At 37.8% G+C, this 20,590-nt stretch overlaps 1 protein-coding gene across 5 annotated transcripts in view; it reads left to right on the forward strand.

The window, feature by feature from the left end:
* The window catches only part of DOCK3 (dedicator of cytokinesis 3), a 529,377-nt gene that overhangs the window by 344,823 nt on the left and 163,964 nt on the right, over positions 1 to 20,590 (forward strand). For all 5 annotated transcript variants that reach the window (XM_043985259.1, XM_043985293.1, XM_043985275.1 and 2 more), the window contains exon 10: positions 16,980 to 17,061. In XM_043985259.1, coding sequence (XP_043841194.1) covers positions 16,980 to 17,061 — 82 coding nt within the window. The remainder of the gene's footprint in view (positions 1 to 16,979; positions 17,062 to 20,590) is intronic.

The following is a 20,590-nucleotide window of genomic DNA, read 5'->3' on the forward strand; positions in this document are numbered from 1 at the left end:
ATTTAAATAAAATAATAAATACATATAAAACAACTGCAGTTTCACCTTATGCCCATCAAATTAGCAAAGATGATGAAAAACATAAATATCTAAGGTTAGAGATATTATGGGATATTAGGTACACCAATACACTTTTGGTGGAGCAGAGAAGTAGTCCAAACATTATGGAAATTTATCTGACTTATGTGAAAAAGTTGTTAAATTCTTCATTCCCTTTGACTTTGAACAGTAAAAGAAGGATGAGAAATGGGAGTTAGTTAGATGATGGTTTTCATCTAACAATGGATGGTATAAAACAAATGAGAACATTCAGAGTTCTGAATATTAACTAATATCTCATTTATAGAATATGTTTAAAAGCAAGTGTTACCTCTTGCGAAGACAGCAAGAAAGGACGTTTTATCCTAATATGATATACTAGGTCACTATATAAATTTCTATTACCTGTGTGTAATTGGAGACATGCTACAACCCACTTTCTAGGGTGGCAGTCTGTTAATGTATCTTTCCCTTGGAGCACATTTGGCAAAGGATATAACCTCGGCCAGTTGAATTCTGTTAGCTTTTATTAAACATTATGGACCTTTCTCTTGAGCTAGCTTCTCCTTCTTCTGGCCCTCATGTGAACCTAGACTCTTTGATAAAGATTTTTTAGCTTTGCATAAAGAATTCAAAGGGATTGTGGACATAGGTTTGGGGGGATTTTCCCCACAATTAACAAGCATTTATTTTCTCTCTGTCCTATATTTCCCCTGAAAAAGAGAAAAGAAAAATAAAACCCTTATAAAAAATATCCATAGTCAAGGAAAACAAATTCCCACATTGCTCATGTCCAAAAATGTGTCACATTCTGTATATTTAGTCCACATGTTCTCTGTCAAGAAGTAGGTAGTATTCTTCATTATCTGGAATCATTGTGGACCATTGCATTGATTAAAGTTCTGAAGTCTTTTGTGGTTTTTTTCTTTGTTTGTTTTGGGGATTGTTTGGGATTTTTTGCGGGGCAATGAGGGTTAAGTGACTTGCCCAGGGTCACACAGCTAGTAGGTGTCAAGTGTCAGGTCAAATTTGAACTCAGGTCCTCATGAATCCAGGGCCACTGCTTTGTCCACTGTACCACCTAGCTGCCCCTTGAAGTCTTTCAAAGTTGTTTTTCTTTACAGTGTTATTATATATATTATATCCCTGGTTCTGATTACTTCAATCTATATCATTTCATAAATCTTTCTAGTTTTCTCTGAAACTATCCCTTTCATCATTTCTTGTGGTACAATTGTATACCATAATTTATTCAGCCATTCCCTAATTAATGAGCACTCTCATGGTTTCCACTTCTTTGCCACTACAAAAAAAAAAGCTACTATAAATATTTTGAATGTATAGGACCTTTTGCTTTTTCTTTAATCTCTTTGGGGTAGAGTCCTGGTGAAGATATTTCTGGATAAATAGTTCCAAACTGATTCCAGAATGGCAGTAGAATCCACATCCCTGCCAACTGTATACTAATGTGCCTACTTTCTTGAAGCACCTCCAATATTTGTCATTTTCCTTTTTGGTTAACTTTTCCAGTCTGATAGTAGAACCTCAGTGTTGCTTTAATTTGCATTTATCATATTATAAGTAATTCGAAGCATTTTTCTATATTGTTATAGATCATTTGGATTTCTTCCTTTGAGAACTACCTGTTCATATCCTTTGACCATTTATGAATTGGAAAGTGGCTTTTATTCTTATAATTTTGAATCGGTTCCTTATATATCTTAGAAATGAGACCTTTATCAAAGAAAGTTGCTGCAAAGATTTTTCTGTTAGTTGTTGTTCTTCTAATATTACCTGAATTGAATTTGATTGTGTAAAAACTTTTTGATTTTATATAATTAAAATTTTCTTTTATCTTTTGTGCTCCTATCCATTCTTTGTTTGGACATGAATTCTTTCTCTATCCATAAATCTGAATTGTCATTTTTTCCTTACGCCTCTCATTTGGTTTTTTTTTCTTTTTATATTTTCTTTTTCTTTTCAGTTCCAAATCTCTCTTTCTCCTTACCCTCCCCCACCCATTGAGAAAGCAAAAAAAAATACTATCTCTATTATACATATGAAGCCATGCAAACATTTCTACATTAACCATATCCTGGAGAGGGGAAGAGAGAAGCAAGAGAAATAAGGAAAGATAGGTTTCATTATATACACTGAGGCTATCAGTTCTCTATCTGTAGGTAGATAGTATTTTTCATCATGAGCCCTTTGGAATTTGGTTGGATTGTTGTACTGATCAGCCTTAATAAGTCTTTCACAATTGTTTATCTTTATCTTACTTTATCTTACTTTATCTTACTGTGTACATTGTTCTCCTCATTCTGCTCACTTCACTTTGCATCAATTCATATAAGTCTTCCTGGGTTTTTCTGAAATCCTCCCTCTCATTTGTTTATGACATAACATTTTATATCCAGGTTGTGTTTCCATTTGGAGTTTATCTTAGTAATGTTGGTCTAAAACTAATTTCTGCCAGTCAGCTTTCCAGTATCCTTACAGTTTTAGTCAAATAGTGAGTCCTTACCCCAGTAGCTGGGGTCTTTAGATGTATCGAATTAATACTTCGGAACATTGATTACCTGATCTGATCCACTGATCAACTTCTCTGAATTTTAAACAGTACCAAATTATTTTAATGATTACTGTTTTGAAATTTAGCCTGAGTTTGGCACTACTTACCTCTTCACTTCTTTTCATTATTTTCCCAGAGAGTTTTGGTTTTTTGTTCTCCCAGATGGATTTCAACATTATTTTTTCAAACTCTAAAATAATCCTTTGGTAGCTTGATTGGCTTGGCATTGAATAAGAAAATTAATAGAGGTGGTGTTTTCATTGTGTTATGTTTTCTGGGTATAGAAGATCAATCCTCTCAAGAAAACAACATGCTCCTCCGGAGCTTAAAGTATGATAGTCAAAAACATCAATGCTCATAGTAATATAATTATGAAATGGCCCCAAATAAATGTTCATTTAAATTAAATATGTAATGTTGTGTATAGACTGGTAGTTTTGTTTGTGGAAACATATCAAGTGAGGTATGTCAGCTGCCAGAAGAGTGAGATAGAGCTGTAAAGAAGAATTACTTGTGGTTTTTAGTTCCATTTCAGAGCCAGTTACAGTCAGTATGGTGGATGGGGAGTAAGTAGGCTTCCCCTAGCAACCATGTGACTATAGGCACTGGACTCTGGACCCATTTCCTTATCCGCAAAATGAGTGGGTTAAGCTAAATGATTTCTCGTGTCTCTTCCAGCTGTAACATTTTATGATTGAATAGCCATGCCAAAAAAACAGCCTCAGTACTTTACATAAAAGTGAGCTATAGCTCATTTTGAGCCCTCTAAAATATGATTCAGTTTAGTTTTTCATCTTCACCATACTTTATGCTGAATGGTGTTTAGATGTTTCCAGCATTCAGAGGACGGATATTGTCAACATTGAATGTCCCAAAAGCTGTTTGTCGCATCTTTCTGACAGCACTAATTAAGGATGTAGCCTACCAAAGTTACTTCTTTGAAGGGAACAATATTCATTTGGAGGTAATAAGTTCTGATGTGTTTGTTTAAAAGTTAATTTTTAACATTATAGTCAAAACTCTTATCCTATGAAGTATTTAAAATTTACTCTTTGTGTCCCACTGATAGCCCTCATAGGAACTTGTCATTTCTGATTTACAGAGCCCCAGCTCAAAAACTAGTATGTATGTGATGTATAGCAACCAAGTCTCTAAACTATTTCTCTTTGAGCGGGGCAACTGCTCACCTGCTTTTTCAGAAGCAGCAACTTCTTGTCAGAGTTTACATTTAGCTACGTTAAATCCAAATGTCTTGATTCTTCATCATTACCCTAGAAAAATGGGGACTATTTCTGCAAGAGATCTTGAGTATCTGTAATAGAACCTATGCGTCGTTATATGATTATCTGAACTAAGCTGAAATCTAGTTCTTGGAATGCTACAGGGTGAGTGATTTCTAAGGTCTTCACCTCTCAGTTAGAAGCACTTTCAGTTTCCTCATCAGGTGAGGGTCTATTCACTGATTGTAGCTGTTGCATATACATCACAAAATCTGTTTTCTCTACCTATTTCTGTGTTCATGTCATTTTCCCATAAAAAGGCCAGACATCTGCTGTTGAGGCACCTCTGGAGTTAGAAAAAATTCTATAGGGGGCAGCTAGGTGGTGCAGTGGATAAAACACTGGCCCTGGATTCAGGAGTTCCTGAGTTCAAATCCGGCCTCAGACACTTGACACTTACTAGCTGTATGACCTTGGGCAAGTCACTTAACTCCCATTGCCCTGCCCAAAAAAAAAAAATTCTATACCTCAGACACTATTATCTCCAAAAACTGGTTGCTATCAGTAGAGCAAATGCAGTCTTATTGGTGACTTTTCATTTTATAGCTTTGCCTCGCTCCACCTCAGAATTGCATTCATCTGGCATCAGAGACTTCCAAGGACCCCCTAGATAATTCCTTTCTTCTTGCTCAATGACGCCCTCTCCTGGCACAGGTTCCTCTTGGTCTGGACACACATACCTCTTGACAGGACATCATGAGACTTCCACATAAACATCCATAGTACTTTGCTACTGTTGAGGTCATGGTTGTTGCCCATATAATGCTGAAGAGCTAGTAATCAAAAAACACTACAATAAAAATCACCTTTTGGCAAGGGTCAGCCTCTCTCTCAAGAATGTGCAGTATTCCTGAACTCATTCCTGTTATTCCAAGCCAGTGCTTCAGGTTTATGATGATTTTCCTTCTTCAAAAAAAAATGAAGAAAAATGGATTAGGATTAGGAAGATAGTGAACTATAGGCATATAACAGTGATTACTGTAGGCTCCATTACCTAAGGCTTAGTATTCACTCCTTCCCCAGGGTTCTCCAGCACCCTGAAAGGGATTGGGGGGGTATCCTCCCACCCCCACCCCCAGTGTTATTCCCTCAAATGTAGGGAGTGGTCCCCTGCATCCCAATTCCATTTAGCCACTAATAATTGAATTTGCTTTTACAAAGAAATATCTCCTTCAAAAATATATAATCCCAAATATACAAATTTACTCCCCAAAGCATGGGAGGCATAATCCCCTGCTTTACCATTTCAGCCTCTGAGGATAGAAAGGGGATTGGGTTTATAGCTTAACTCACTTCTCATGTAGCACAGTCCCAGTTCCAAGTCCAAAATCTGCTTTGGACTTGAGTCTCAGACTCCCTGGTTTCTCAGGGTTTCCATACTTGGCTGGCTGTACCACTCTACCTACAATCCTGGCTCCAAGGTCACTATGACTTGAACTACCAGGTCCCATGATAATCTCCTTTTCAGTACCTGAAACCAAGAAGTACAAACAACACAAAACAGAAACAAATACCTCCAAGCCCAGTTCTCAGAGTCATTGTAAAAGAGAGGAAACAAGGGAGAACAAGTCCTTCCCCTTTCACTAGTTCAGTTCATAGCATCTTCGCTGTGGGTGAACTGGGATCTTTCCCATTTGGATGCAGCAGATAAAGATGATGGAAAATAAAGCAGAAAGAGAGGAGTAGAAAAGAACACAACTGAAAAGGTATAGGAGGACTCAAAGTCACCAGTTTTTAAAACTCGAGGAGTCACTCAAAGGAGGATACCTCTACTCACATGGTAAGAGATGCAGTGGGCTCCGAGTTAGGCAAACTGGGAATGCTCTAAAGGCTTCTCAAGGGCATCTCCATGTTAGAAATGGGCATGTGCAGAGAAGCCCATGGAGGCAGGCTCTTTCAAATATACATGGGGCATCAGAATACATGGAAAGGTAAACAAAATGGGGGACAGGGAGAGATGTTCAACTATAGTGAAAACTGTGGACTTAGAGGTAGATTGGTGATGAATCTTACAGGGTCTTTTCTGTATTAAAGAGACAGGAGAATGATATACCTACTAATCATATAAATGAGTACCAAAACCCATTGCAGTGGCCAACATGCTCTTATCTACCATGTTGCAGAGTTGTTTCCCACATCCAAAGACCCAGAAATGCATTAGATCATAGAGAGGAGAAGCCTTGGCCAGCACCGCACTTCTTTAGCAGTTCATCCATCTAGCAAATGAATGGGGGGAAAGCAGCTAAAAAAGGAGTCATCATCCTGCCCATGTTTTAATAATACCTCCTCAGGACTGAGCCAGTGCATGCTTTTCCCTCACACGAAGGAATATTTTCATTTCCTAGGGGAAGATGCGTTATCAGAGGCAGACCTCACCATTTTCTTCCTGACCCAAAGGAATAATAAGGAGTTATACTAAAAACTAGAGCAGCTCACCCTACACTGATTCCAGAACCAATTAATCGGGGACTTGTCAGGTTGCTCGTGATCAAGAGCTTTCATTTTTGTTTCCAACCTAGACAAGCAAAAACATAAGTACCCTATGAGGAGAAGTGAAGCAGCCATGGAAATATGCCAAAGAACCAAAGTGAAGATCTATGAAATGAAATGGAGAGAGAAATGCCTACTTTATTATAAAAGTGCAAGTTGGTCATTCCTATGAAAAGTCCTATTTTAAAAATCCAATAAAGAAGTTGAATAAAGCTACGGAAGTCCCAGCCCTGAGGACCCTTTGTGATTTGAAAAAAGAAGTACCACTATTGAGAAGGAAACCAGAAGCAATGTAAAAACCAATAGATATTAAGATAATTATCCCAATGCCAACAAGCCCCAATTTTCTTCCTGTCCCTGTGCTAGTTGTCAAACAGCCTTTAGTTGGGCTAGAAGGGAAAAAGTCTATAGGCTTGACAAGTGGGACTGTTGGCCACACTAATGAAGAAATTCCCTTTCCTGCTCCCTCTACTCCCATGATCATTTCTCATTTATAGACACAATTGAAGCAATTCAGTTACTAGTAATAAATTACTTATGAGGTTATTTATCAGCAGGTAAGCAATTTTATTTCATCGCCAACTGAAGCAGCAGAGTGTGGTTAAAGAGAGCCCTGGTCCTGAAATTAGACTTTAAGCAAGTCACTTCATTGCCAATGGGCCTCAGTTTCCTCTTCAATAAAACAAGTTTCTTCCACAAAAGTCTCTCTAAAGTGCCTTTTGGTTCTAACCTATGATCTCTATGATCAAACAGTGACTATAACAATACAGTAATATGCATTTTTTATTTGGAAAGTTAGATTAAATATGGTATCTGTTTCAAGGAATTTGCAAACATTGCTATTGTTGTGGGACTAAAATAAGATATTCATAGACATGCCTTAATTTTGAGATTTGCATTTCCATATTATTTATGAATATTTAGATTTATATTTTATTGCCACTGTTTAGTGAGGGATTTCACTCCTTCCAAGGCTTCCATTCACATATAGGCAGGGAAATCGAGGAAAGCTTCATGGAGGTAGCACTTAGATGAGGCCTTACATGATGTGGGATGGGGAAAAAGGTATTCCAGAAGACAGGAATTATGTCAGTAAAGGTGGATAGATAAGAAAGATAAGGGAATGCTTGTTTTATTTCTCAAATTCCGAATAAAAATAAATAATTTTTTTAAAAGAAAAGGAAAATGAAGGGCATGTTGGAAAAATAAGGAATACTCCAACTTCACTTAAGAATAGAGTATATATAAGAGAGTAATGAGAGATGAAGTAGAGGAAAGAGATTGATAACAGATCTCAGAGAACCTCAGATAGCAGCCAGGCCAAGGAGCTTGAGTTTAATTAAACAAGTAACGGAAAGTCACTGGAGGTTTTTAAACAGGGAAGCAATGTAATCAGAGTTATGGGTTAAGATGACACTTGGGGCAGCTAAGTAGCCCAGTGAATTAAGCACCGGCCCTGGATTCAAGAGAACCTGAGTTCAAATCTAGCCTCAGACACTTGACACTTACTAGCTGTGTAACCCTGGGCAAGTCACTTAACCCTCATTGCCCAGCCAAAAAAAAAAAAAAAAGATGACACTTGGAGGCATTTTTAGGATAAACTGGAGGAGGGAGAAAACAGAGATAAAGAAATCAATTAGGAGGTGACTGCAAGGTTCTAGGTGAGAGACAGAGTCTGAACTAAAGTGGTGGGTGTGGAAATGGAAAGTCAGGAACATATGAGAGAGATTGCAGAATTAGAATCCATTTCATGTGGCAATAAATTGGATGTGTTGAGGAATGAGGGGGAGGGAAACTCAAAACCTTAAAGATGACATCCAGGTTTAGAATATGGCTGTCTCAATGAATGATGGAACCATTAACAGAAATAAAGAGAAAGAATCATTTTGGGGAAAAGATAATTACATTTAGAAAGACTGGGTTTGAAATCCCAACAGATATCCGAATGAAGATGTTGAGCAGGCAGTTCAGAATTAGAAACAGAAGTTTGAGAGAGAATCATCTTTATATAGTTAATAGTTGAAATTTAGAGGATGAGATAGAAAACTGAAATAGCGTTGAGTGACAAGAATACTGAGGACAGGACCTTGGGAAACAAATACATGTAGGAGGGAAATGGGAGAAGAACCAGAAATGTGTGAAAAGCATGAATGTAGTTCAATGTCTCAGCAGCCTTCAAAAGAGAGAATTTCAAAAAGGGGGCAGTTTTCAACAATGGTAAACACTGCATTGAGGTCAAAGCAGAAAAGTACCAAGAAAAGGAATTGGATATAATAAGAAGTTATTTGTAAGCTTAAAAAGAGCAATCTCAGTAGAGCAGTAAGGGAAGAAGCCATGTTTAAGGAGGGTAAGACATGAGTAGTTGGTGAGGAAGTGAGTCTAGACTTCTCTATAAGGCTTGACATAGATTAGAGAAAGGGTAAACAAGTTGTGGTACAAGCATAAATTCCTATAACCAGTATAATTTAAGCTTCTCGAGGGCAGGGATTGTAGTGTTTTCATCCTTGTATTCCCAACGTTTGGCACAAATTCTGGAATATATACAGCCTTAGACACTTGATACTTACTAGCTGTGTGACCCTGGGCAAGTCACTTAACCCTCATTGTCCCTCAAAAAACCAAAGAAAAACAAATTCTGGAATATAGTTGGCCCTCAATAAATGCTTATTGATCGATTTATTTGTCTTCAAAAATTGCTATGACCAAAAAATTCATCACTCTTCAGTCAACCTGATTGATGACCTTCTCCAAACTTAATCTGTCTGGTTCTCAAACAGCATCATCAGCCACACACTCAAAGCTTTTCCAATGTGGACAAACCAGGCAAAGGACCAAATGAGATGGTCCGCTAGCCTAGCCTAGTATGTTATACCTGAAACAAGCAAACTGAACTCTGAATGTTTAACATTGAATTTTAAAATATTTGTTTTACATTTTTATTATCATTATTTTCAATAATCTATTTTTTATTCTGGAATTTTACAAAATGTTTATAGAATCACTATGGGCTAAAAGAGGCTGCATCTTTGGGAAAATTCTTGCCTTCAGGACAGGCTTAAAATGGAAAGAGGGGTAGAGAAAAGGGTTTTCCAGCCATCATAAGCTCTCCTTGGCATTGAGTAATATCATGGGCACAAAAGCAAAATTTTCCCCTGGTGACCACATTTCCAAAATGTTCTAATTTATTGGAGCTTTGCAGGCAGCAGTTGTTAGGATCACTGGCTTCCTCTCCAGGGCTTCACATTGGCTCGAGCAATAACAAGTTTGGCAGAGTTAACTGAACCTTCCTTGAATGATGTAAGAAAATGCATTTTCAGACTTGTAAATGGTTGTAGTGCTTTCTGTTGTTGCCACTTCTTTTATAGCAAGCAAATAGTCTAAAGGAGTCCTGAATAGTTAGCAGGTTCTTCCAGAGTGCATCTTAACAGTGTCCACAGCTTGCTTCTCCTGGTTCTGTTTCTTTCCAAGTCTGTCATCTGATTGTAGCTCATTTTGGCATAAGGGTGATTCAGAGTAAAATCAGTGAATGGGCCTGCTATGCTGGAAGGGACTATGCTGAAATCTGGCTTATTTGTAATGGGGTCCTTTTTTTTGCTGTTGTCCAGTCATTTCAGTCATGTCTGTTTCTTCATGACCCTGTTTGGGTCACACTAGTGGTTTGTCATTTCCTTGTAGAACCTGCTCATTTTACAGATGAGGAAACTGAAATAAACAGGGTTAAGTGACCTGGCCAGGCTAGTAAGTGTCTGAAGCTGGATTTGAACTCAGTTCTTCCTGACTCCATGCATGGACTTCTATCCATTGTGCCACCAAGCCCCAAGAGGGACTTACAGTTGATGACAAATCAGCTTCTCCTTGGTCATTCCTTAACTCCATTTCCTATAGTTTGAATTGGCCTCTTACATTGTGGCTTCACAATGGTTCAGTGTGACCAGTGAGTGATATGTGTTTCACATTGATCTGGATGATGGTAAATATGGCCTTCTATGAATTCACATTGGTAAGCGTCTGATAAGTTTCACTTCACCTATGCTGTGAGCATTTCTTTGTCCATTACTCATTTAGTGCTCCTCAAACTGCCAAGGGGCAGGATAGCTGAGTTTCTTTGGTTGTTTGTTTTGTTTTTTCAAGGAACTGGAGTGAGGGGCTTACTTTGGCAGCACATCCACAAAATGGGAATGGTCATTTGGTCATGAGTGTAGACTGTCAAACACTATTATGCTAAACCCGACCTCATCCAGGTGTTTATATTATACTATGTTTAGCATCATTTGGCTCAAGCTGTTAGAAGATGTAGCAGCCTAGCCTAGTAGGGAGAGGGCTGAACTCCGAGTCAGGAAGATTTAGGTTTGAAGCCAGCTTCTAGCATTTGCTAATTGTGTAATTGCAAGCCTCATTTTCCTCTTCCATAACACAGGAATAATAATACATACCTACCCTACAGGGTTGTTGTGAGGGGTAGATGAAAAGGATATAAAGTGATCTGCACATTTTAAAACTTTATAAATATTACTTTTATGTTATTTTGTTTCTGTGCATTTGGGCTGAACATAGAGACAACATATTTTCATACAGTAGGCATTTAATTAATGTTTGTTGAGTTGAATTTATTGTATTTACACTTGTATCACTACTACATTCTTCCCCCTACACAGCTGCCAAAGGGTACTTAAATATGAAAGGATAAAAATCTTTTTATTTTTCAATTCCCAAGTTCAGTTATTTTTCTCTTAAAGTCTAAGATTTATAATTAGAAAAAAGTGGATTTAAATATAAACTTGGCTCTGTTACTCTCTTTTCTTAACCTAAAGTTCATTAATTCATTGTTTAAATATTCTGATAATTGCATTTCAATTTAATTAGTTTCTTTTATAATAGTATACATTTTATTTAAAGCATTTGAAAACATGATTCTGAGAAGGGGATCCAAAGAATTCCCCAGACACTGCCAAAGGGGTCCAGGACACAAAAATGGTTAAGATCTCCTGCATATTCAGCTTCTGGTTAACCTCAAAACCCAGTTGACCAATGCCAGATTTTGACCCAACCAGCCATCATCTACCACCTGATGAACTTGACCCTATTGTTGCTTGCTTTCTAACATGAAAGCTTCATGCCACAGTGTTTTGTGGGGTTTTTTCTAACACATATATTTTGTAATAGTTTATTTTGTTAATGTAGTACCTTGCAGAGAGTAGATACCAAATAAATATTTGTAGAATTTCATAATCACCAAGTTATATTTGTGGCTAATGATTATGGGAAAGTAGCAGATGGATTGAATAGTACCCATGCCGAGGTCAGGCCAGCTTCACCCTTGGCTGTCCTACTTGACTGTTTTATTGACTTTACCTCCTGGAATCCAGATCTTGACCTTTTGGACAGGTAAAATCTTGTTGCCCCATTTCATCTCTTCTTTGGCCTCTGGGTTATCAAACCATTGACTTTTTCCTAACAAGTGATACTTCAGAGTCTTTCCTTTTGTCTGTTTGTTTGTTGTGTTTTGTTTTGTTTTGTTTGCAGGGCAATGAGGGTTAAGTGACTTGCCCAAGGTCACACAGCTAGTACATGTCAAGTGTCTGAGACCGGATTTGAACTCAGGTCCTCCTGAATCCGGGGCTGGTGCTTTATCCACTGTGCCACCTAGCTGCCCCCCAGGAGTCTTTTACCTTTACTTTCATTACCTAATTGCCTAAATTTCCTAAATTCCTGCCCCTATGGGCAGCTAAGTATCACAGTGGATAAAGGCTGGGCCTAAAGTCAGGAAGACCTGAGTTCAAATCCAGCCTCAGAGACTTACTTAGATATGTGATTATGGGCAAGGCCCTCAACATCAGTTTCCTCAGCTTTAAAATGGGAAGAATAGTAGCACCTACCTCCAAGGGTGGTTGTGAAGATCAAATGAGATATTTGTGAAGTGCTTAGCATAGTGCCTAATATATAGTAGGCACTACATAAGTTAGCTATTATTATGATCATCCTCACCATCATCCCCTGATTACAAAACGTTCACCTTTTGTCTTGGTTTAGTTTGGTTTGGTTTGGTTTTTTGTGGGGCAATGAGGGGTAAGAGGCCCAGAAAGTTTCTGTACGTGATGAGATCATCATGGCACCGTGGAATTAGCTACTTTGGCTGTCTAAAGGGTTCTTCTCGATGCCTGCAAGCTCAATTCCATGGTGGTTTAGCCAGATAGATCAAACAGACTAATCCTCAGGATATGGATTGATTAATTATGAATTGCCACAGTGAGATGGCCTTCCCATTTTTATATTCCACTAAAAGAAGACAGAGAAGCAAAAGGGGAAGGTGTTCAAACTTCTATAGAGGAAGGAGAGGATGACCTTTATAGGCAACTTCTGACTACATGGCCTTATTTTATTCACACACACACACACACACACACACACACACCCCACCACCACCACCACCACATAACATTCTTGGTTATACCTTTTGTGCCCCATTGACAAACACTTGTCTGAATCACTTTCCTGACCATTCCAGGCTAGGAGAGACAATTGAGAAGCTCATCTTTAAAATGGAAATTCACCTTATCTTTTCAACATTAAAAAGAAAGATGCTTAAAGCTCCTAAATAACCAATGTTTGAGACTTTCACTTGTTCCCTTTACAAATGTATGATGCCCCCGAGTTTCTAGGTCATACACTACCAGAGTAAAGGACATCTAGGAATTAAAGTGTCAAGCAGATTAAAGAATTAATTTATTGTTATTGAGTTGGCTGAATTCATTTTATTCGTTCTATTAAGGCTTTCCCACTTTCTGGGTTTTTAAAAATACTGTTTATTGATGCCTTTTTCAATTGATTTCACAAACACTTCCAAGTCCACTGCCACATTGATTCTTTTGTGTCAAAGGTAAAAAACAAAAACATCCAATAAGGGATTATACCTGCAGTTGTATCAGTTGTTCTGACCTAGTTGTCTCCCACTTCTCTGCCATAAGGGACAAATTAAGTTGTAAAGTTGTGAAATTTAGAGCCTAGACTGAATATAGCTGTACTGAATCTGGTAGGGGGAGGGAAGGGGCATATCTTGGAATCAGGTCAACATGAGCTGCCTCCCTCGGCGTGGAACTCTTGTGCTTTGAACAGAGAGAGCATCCTCATGCTTTAGTACCAGCACGGTAGGCAGCCAGGGGTAGTTGCTCCATTCATCTTTATTATGTGGCTTGAACAGTGGCTCCCAGCATGCAGCCTTTGAAGTTTTCCTTCCATTTTGACTCCTCACCCCTCCTGTAACCCTGATTCTTTCACGCTTTTACTATCCCCATTTCCTCTTTCTATAGCAACCTTTACAGTTAAAATCACAACGTATTTTGTCATCCTAGCATAGTATTTGCAATACCTGTCATTCTTTTGTCATACATACTTCAGGTATGGCATGGTTGGAGGATCAAGGGAAAAATAAATCACTTGAATGATTATGTTTACGATTTGACCCGGAAGTGACCTTGGAAATCATCTGATCTAGCCCCTTCATGTCTTCAATGGACTGTATGTCTGTTGTCTAAATACCATCCTGGCTAATTTCAGAGAAGTCCATTACCAGGTTGCTACAGATTGATGACTTTTTCAGCAATTCATGAAGACTGTATGCTTAAGATACGCATTAGGAGAGAGGGAATCCATATGAAGGAAAGCACAGATCATGGAAATATTGAGATTTTGCAAACAGAGCATAAATCGAGAAGAGGGTAGAGATGATGATTGTAATAACAGTTAGCCTTTACATAGCGTTTTAAGGTTTGCAAAGCATCTTACAGATATTATTTTATTTGATCCTCACAACGGCTCTGCAAGGTAGGTGCTATTATCTTCCCCATTTTACAAATGAGGAAACTGAGGCAGACAGCGATGAAGAGACTTGCCCAAGGTCACACAACTAGTAAGTGTCCAAGGATAGATTTAAACTCAGGTCTTCTCAAATCCAAGTCCAACACTCTTTCCACAGTTATAGTTGGCCAAAATAAAATACATTGACATGGTTTCACAAGGTATTTGAAATGGTTATCAACTCCCTACCAAAAGCATGTGGATTACTTTGGGTGATAAAACTTTGAGTGTCTCCACTCTGACTGCGCATTCTATTAATTAGATTTTCCTCACACTTTGTGTTTTTACCTTTCACACTCTCAACATGACATTTGTTTCTATAGGATTCCTCCCTGCCTCTTCCCCCGTCAGATCTAAGTGGCTCTGTAGGGGTGGATGTGATTTGGGTAATTCAATTAAATGCTTTCTCTGTGCAAGGCATCATGAAAGATAGTATGATATGCTAGAAGAGCTTGCCTTGTAGTCCAGGATTAATTAATCAGTGAATTACAAGCACTCATTAAGTGCCTAGTGCATGCTAGGCACTGTGCTAGGCAGTAGAATCCAAAAAAAGGTTGTTTCCACTCTCAATGGACTTATGTTCTACTAGGGGTATAATTTGCTGTTAAGTCACTTTTCAGTTGTGTCCAACTCTTTGTGACCTCTTTTGGGGTTTTCTTGGCAAAGATATTGGAGTGGTTTGCCATTTCCTTCTCTAGCTCATTTTACAGATGAGGAAACTGAGACAAACAAGGTTAAATGACTTGTTGTGAATAGCTATTAAGTGTCTGGGGCTGGATTTGAACTCAGGTCTTCCTGATTCCAGACCCAGCTTTCTATCTACTTTGCCACCTAGCTACCCCTAAAGGGTATACTACCTGTTCACAAATAAACAAACCCAGAATATATACAAATAAGTACAAAATGATTGGGGACAGGGTGCTAACTACAGGAATCAGGAAAGGCCTCTGGAAGGAAGTGGCACTTGAGTTGAATACTGAAAGGAAATGGGGTCCCAAGAGGCACAGGTGAAGAATTGAGAGAGTTCCAGGAATAGGAGAGAGTTTGTGTAAAACTATACAGAAGAGAGATGAAATATCGTGTATAGAGAATAGCAAGTAGGCTAATATTCCGGAATGAGGGGAATGCTGTGACATCACCCTAAAATGGCAGTCTAGGAACAAACTGATAGGGCTCCAGATGTCAAAAAGAGGGGTTTGTAGTTTATTCTCCAGATCAGAAGTAGCCCCCAAAGCTTCTTGACCATTAGAGTGATATAGTTCAATCTGAGCCCTAGGAGCCTCCCTAGTAGAGGCCTGAGATGGAAGTGCTCATAAGGAAACTATTTCAATAGTCCAAACAAGAGGTGATGAGAACCTGAGCAAGGGAGATTGTGGTGGTGAGTGGAGACCAGAAACAGAGGCAAGAGATGTTGTGAAATTAAAATTGGCAAGACTTGGCAACTGATCAGATGATGGGTGGAGAGGATTGAAGAAGAGAGAAGAGTCAAGGATGACTCAGGGGTTATGCAGCTTGGTGATGCCCTTGCCCAAAAGAAGATAGGAGGTCTAATGATTTCTCTTTCAGACATGTTATATTTGAGATTTCTACATGGCTCATCAAAGTGAAAATGTCTAGCAGGTAGTGAGAGATGTGGGCCAGGCAATAGGGACTTAAACTCTCACTACCCCTAATGTAATCAAATTATAAAATGCAGAGAAGTCAATAGCTTGCATCAGTGAAGGGGCTTTCACTCTGGGAGTTCCCTATACTCATGAAATCATATGTCCATAATTCTCTCTTACACACACACACACACACACACACACACACACACACACACACACACACACACACACGCCACTTCTAGGATAGGGAAACAAAGACAGAATGAAATACCTTCAAAGGACCTATGTATACAGGCTATCTCCAAAGTCTTAGTGCGGGTTTAAGCCATTAAAAGTCAGGTGGCATTAAAGCTTTTAAAGCTTACACCTGCACTAAGACTTTGGGGATACCCTATAGTCTACTGGAACTTCTGTTCTCCCAGATGGCCTATAATATGTATTGTTTTCTTCTGCTGTGATGAACTAATTGTGTGATTCACTTCAAGGTATCCTAGTGACTCCTCTGTGTTGAAAAGTGAACTTGGGTCTTGGGGATAGATACAGGTGAAATATAAAACTCGTGATCCCTGCTCCCAAGAAGCACAAGAGATAAGGGAAACAAGACATACACATTAAATGGTTAAACGATAGCGCCTTTTAAAAAATGTTTATCCTACACAAGACTTTGTTCTGTTATTTTTTAAAGTGTTTGAAACTGTATCATTATGACTATTACTGTTTTGACATTGTTATGAACAATGATGACACCTTTATAAAACTTAAGATATGGAAAGCACAACAATCCTGTGAGAAAGATATTACAAAGATTATGCCCATTTTACAGATAAAGTTCAAAAGTTAAATGAGATACCCAGGGTCACACAACTAAAGCCAACCTTAGGGCCAAGTCTCTCTGGACTTCAAGTCCAAATCTCTCCACCAGATCACTCTGCCTTTCTGTCATGTCTAAAAAGACATTGCATCCACATTGTACCCTACCCACCTATCACTGAGTGCAATTCCATGAGTGTTTAGGATTTCTGAGATTATACATTATTCTTTATACATGCCCTGGTCTTTGTTCTGTAGCTTGTGGTCCCTCATGTTTCTCTGTCTCTTTCTCTCTCCCTCTTTCTCTCTCTCTTTCCTACATTTCAGTGAGCGGTTTCTGGTGAGACTGAACAAGAATGGTGGGCCAAGGAACCCAGAGAAGATAGATCGAATGTGTGCCCTTTTTACAGTATGTGAGAATTCTCTTTCCCTGCTACACTGTGGATGGGGCCATTTCTGACCAAGGCTTTGGTTTGTCGATGTTATCACCCCAAAAACTGACATAATTTTTCCCTACACACTAGGGCAAATAAGACTAGCTATATGTTTTTGACAGATAATAATGAAATGTTTAAAGAAGATTGCAATCAACTACATGTTTTAATTGAATTTGTGTGATGCAATAAATACTTTCAAGTGCCTTTTGGCTGATTTTTAAGTTTTAATATCCAATATGTAAACTCAACACTTAAAATGGAGGGGGGAGGTGTTCTTTTTTATTCTGTTCTTGATTTGGAATTAGGAAAGCCTTCTAAAGTTGTCCACTCAAATTTACTTTCTCAAAACTACCAAATCCTGGGTCCATTTTCTATTGGAATCTGTACACATCAGTTTCATTCTTCACAAATGACTCCTATTCATAATACTACTTTCAAGAAAGTTACTCTCAAAGGTCCAACACCCTAGAAATGTCAGCACAGTGAGGGACACAGTAAGGTTCTCATTAGAAAAACATACTCTAGGTTTCCACCATCAGGAAACTGCCAAAATTTTCTCCAAGCTGCTTCTCATGCTTTCGCCATTTATTTATGCACTGAACAGCTAACGTGCTTCATTTACTTGAGTAATTAATTGATTTGCTGAAAAAGAGTACAATGTTTTGTTATAGTCATGACTGTTGTTGGTACTCTGTGCTTGGACGATACGATATGGTTTTAGAGAAAATCCATTTAATCCAAAGATACTGTAATGCTTCCCACCTTGATTGCCCTTCTGTTTAGTTTGCAGTATTATCCCAATATAAATAGTATTAGTCACCTTCAGACCCTTTGTGTACATCTTAAGTGTAAGTGAAACTAATTCAGAGACTTGAATGTGATCTGACTCTTACAGAAAAAAAATTTGCACTTTTTTCACCTGAATTTTGTTTGTTTTGCTACTTTCTTTAAAGGTCAAATAGTAGTACAATAGCTTGTCAATTAGACAGTCAACAGCACCCGTCATTGAGGAGACAGTGCATATTGAAACCAAATATATGAAAAAAATCAAATTAATAAGTCAAAATTATGTAATGTGTTTCTATTTGAGTTCACTATTTTAAGAATTAGGAAAGCATTCAGTAAGAGAAATGGGTAAGAAAATTACACAAAAAACAGAAGGAACATTGATATAACTTTTTCAGGAGAAAAGAAAGGTGAAAATACTAAGGAATTTCCTATCCTCTCCAAGGAGGGAAGAAGAAAAAAAAGGAAAGGTAAAAGAGGAAGGGTGTCTTAAAAGATTTAGATTAAATCACTGACCCAAAGTTAGCTACTGGAGTAGACGGAAGTAAGAAGAAGACAGACAACTGTCTTGAATAATCTAGAGCAGTTCAGTTTAGAGGCAGGGAAATGAACAAGATGAGCAATATTTTAAAGATTTCTGACATTCTGACCTTGCCTAATAAAATCACAATAGAAGTCTTTCACTTGGGGCTCTCTGGCAGCAATGGAAATAGAGATTTGAGTGTATTCCCATTGAGTTCATCCTCATACTCAATGATTGATTGTGATAAAATTTATTATGACAGGCATTTGAAAGTGATTATGGAATATTGAACATTTCATGTTATAAATATTTTAAATTTTGCATGTGAATCCAAGCCCATATTCCAGCAGCCACATAAATGCACAAACATATTGAATTAATGATGCCAATTTGGGTAATGAAAAAAATCAATGAATCATGAATATTCTTGTTCCCTAATACTCTCATGGATGTTCCAAATTCCCATTCACTTCTTTTCTTTTGTGGCTTATCCACAATGACTGAGTTTGGGGCTGGTTTTGCTTTTGGCACTTTTTGTAAAGGTTCCTGACATAATTTTGTCTTGCTGTGGTACACATGGGATCCTAAAACATGACTACCAGCTCTACAAAGCCATTATTTTGGCTAGACTCTATCTTATAGACTAATCTAGAAACCTGATTCTCTACTGAAGGCAAAAGAGCACAGTTTGAGATTGCCATTTATGTTAAAAGCCTCATAATCAATGTCTTAGAAAAGTAGAAGTGGGTTATGAAATTCCTGTAGTGTAGACACAGAAAAGGGCTAATGTAGACAAGCCCGGAAAACTCAATAATCGACTATTATTATTTCTCTTCATACAAATCTTAGCTTTTTCTTAAGATAATTTCTTCCAATTTATAAACTGTCATTTGTGAATCATAGGATTCTCTTTGGGAATTCTTTCCCTTTTCCAGATTTGTTAGATTTTAGTACTTCTCCATAAAAGGAAAAATATTTCCAAGGAATTTTTAATTTGACGTTTCCCCCCAAAAAAAGTGCTAGTTTTTTTTCACTCTTCATGGTGTGTAGTACATGAGTGACTATGTATATGTAATTAAGGCATAGACACATGAATATAAAGTGTTTTACTTTGATAATAGTTTTATCATATTTGAGTTGACAACCCAAATGATAAAATTTTGCACTATTATTAATTTAAGTTGGGAGTCTAACTGGATGGTTCTATCATGATGTCATGACATAGTTATATTTACCTTTTTCTGTGGGTTTTTTTAACTATTGGTATTATTTTATTTTATTGTTAAGATCTTCATACCATCCCTAGGCAATGAGTAAATGCTGAGGAATAGGGGAGCTAACTATATTTCTGCCACCTCATAGCATACCCTAACTGAGTTCCGTGTTCTCTGCCTTAGATCAAATTGCCCAGTCCCCTCCCCACCCACCTTCTGCCCACTAGCTGGCAGACTCTAGGGCTGGACAGCACTGAATTTCCTGTGTTCTCATTCCTTCCCTTGTTTTCCATTTGTCTCTTAAATGTTAATATTATAAATCATACTTGATACTCACTATGAAAGAGCAATGTTTTTATCAAGCCAAAATTATGTTTAACTGTGCATTTAATTTACATTTAACAAGATAGCTTTTACATTGGAAGTTTAATGTACTATGAAACTAACAGCAATTTTCATTTACATTTGCCAAAAATTATTTTTGTTATTACTTTTATCATTATCAACACCTATAAAGTACCAACCTGAATTCTAAGTACCATATACAGTATGGTCCAGACCAGAATCCCACCCAGTCACTTTAGTTTTTTTCTACCCTGTCACTTTAAAAACATTATAAGCATTTTTTTCATTCGATGTTAAATTACATTTGAGGCTCCTTTATTGTAATTAATAACCAGCAAGAGAAGTATGAGAATTCCAATTTTAGTGTACATGGAATGACTGGTTATTATGGTGGTTTTCTATGGTGATCTGCTATGGGACTATGAACACAGAGATGTACATTGGGGTGAATAATACTAGGCTTTTGTGGTAGCTTGAATCATATTAGCCTAGACCCAGAGGGAATCATTTCATTTGAAAATGTTCTGTCCTTTAGCAGTCCATCTCAATTGTTCCTCAAAACAGTGGCCTAATGTCTATTCATACGAAATAATCTGATATTTATCAATAAATTGATATTTGTTTTTTTATACT

Source organism: Dromiciops gliroides, chromosome 1, assembly GCF_019393635.1.
Source record: "Dromiciops gliroides isolate mDroGli1 chromosome 1, mDroGli1.pri, whole genome shotgun sequence".
NCBI lineage: Eukaryota > Metazoa > Chordata > Mammalia > Microbiotheria > Microbiotheriidae > Dromiciops > Dromiciops gliroides.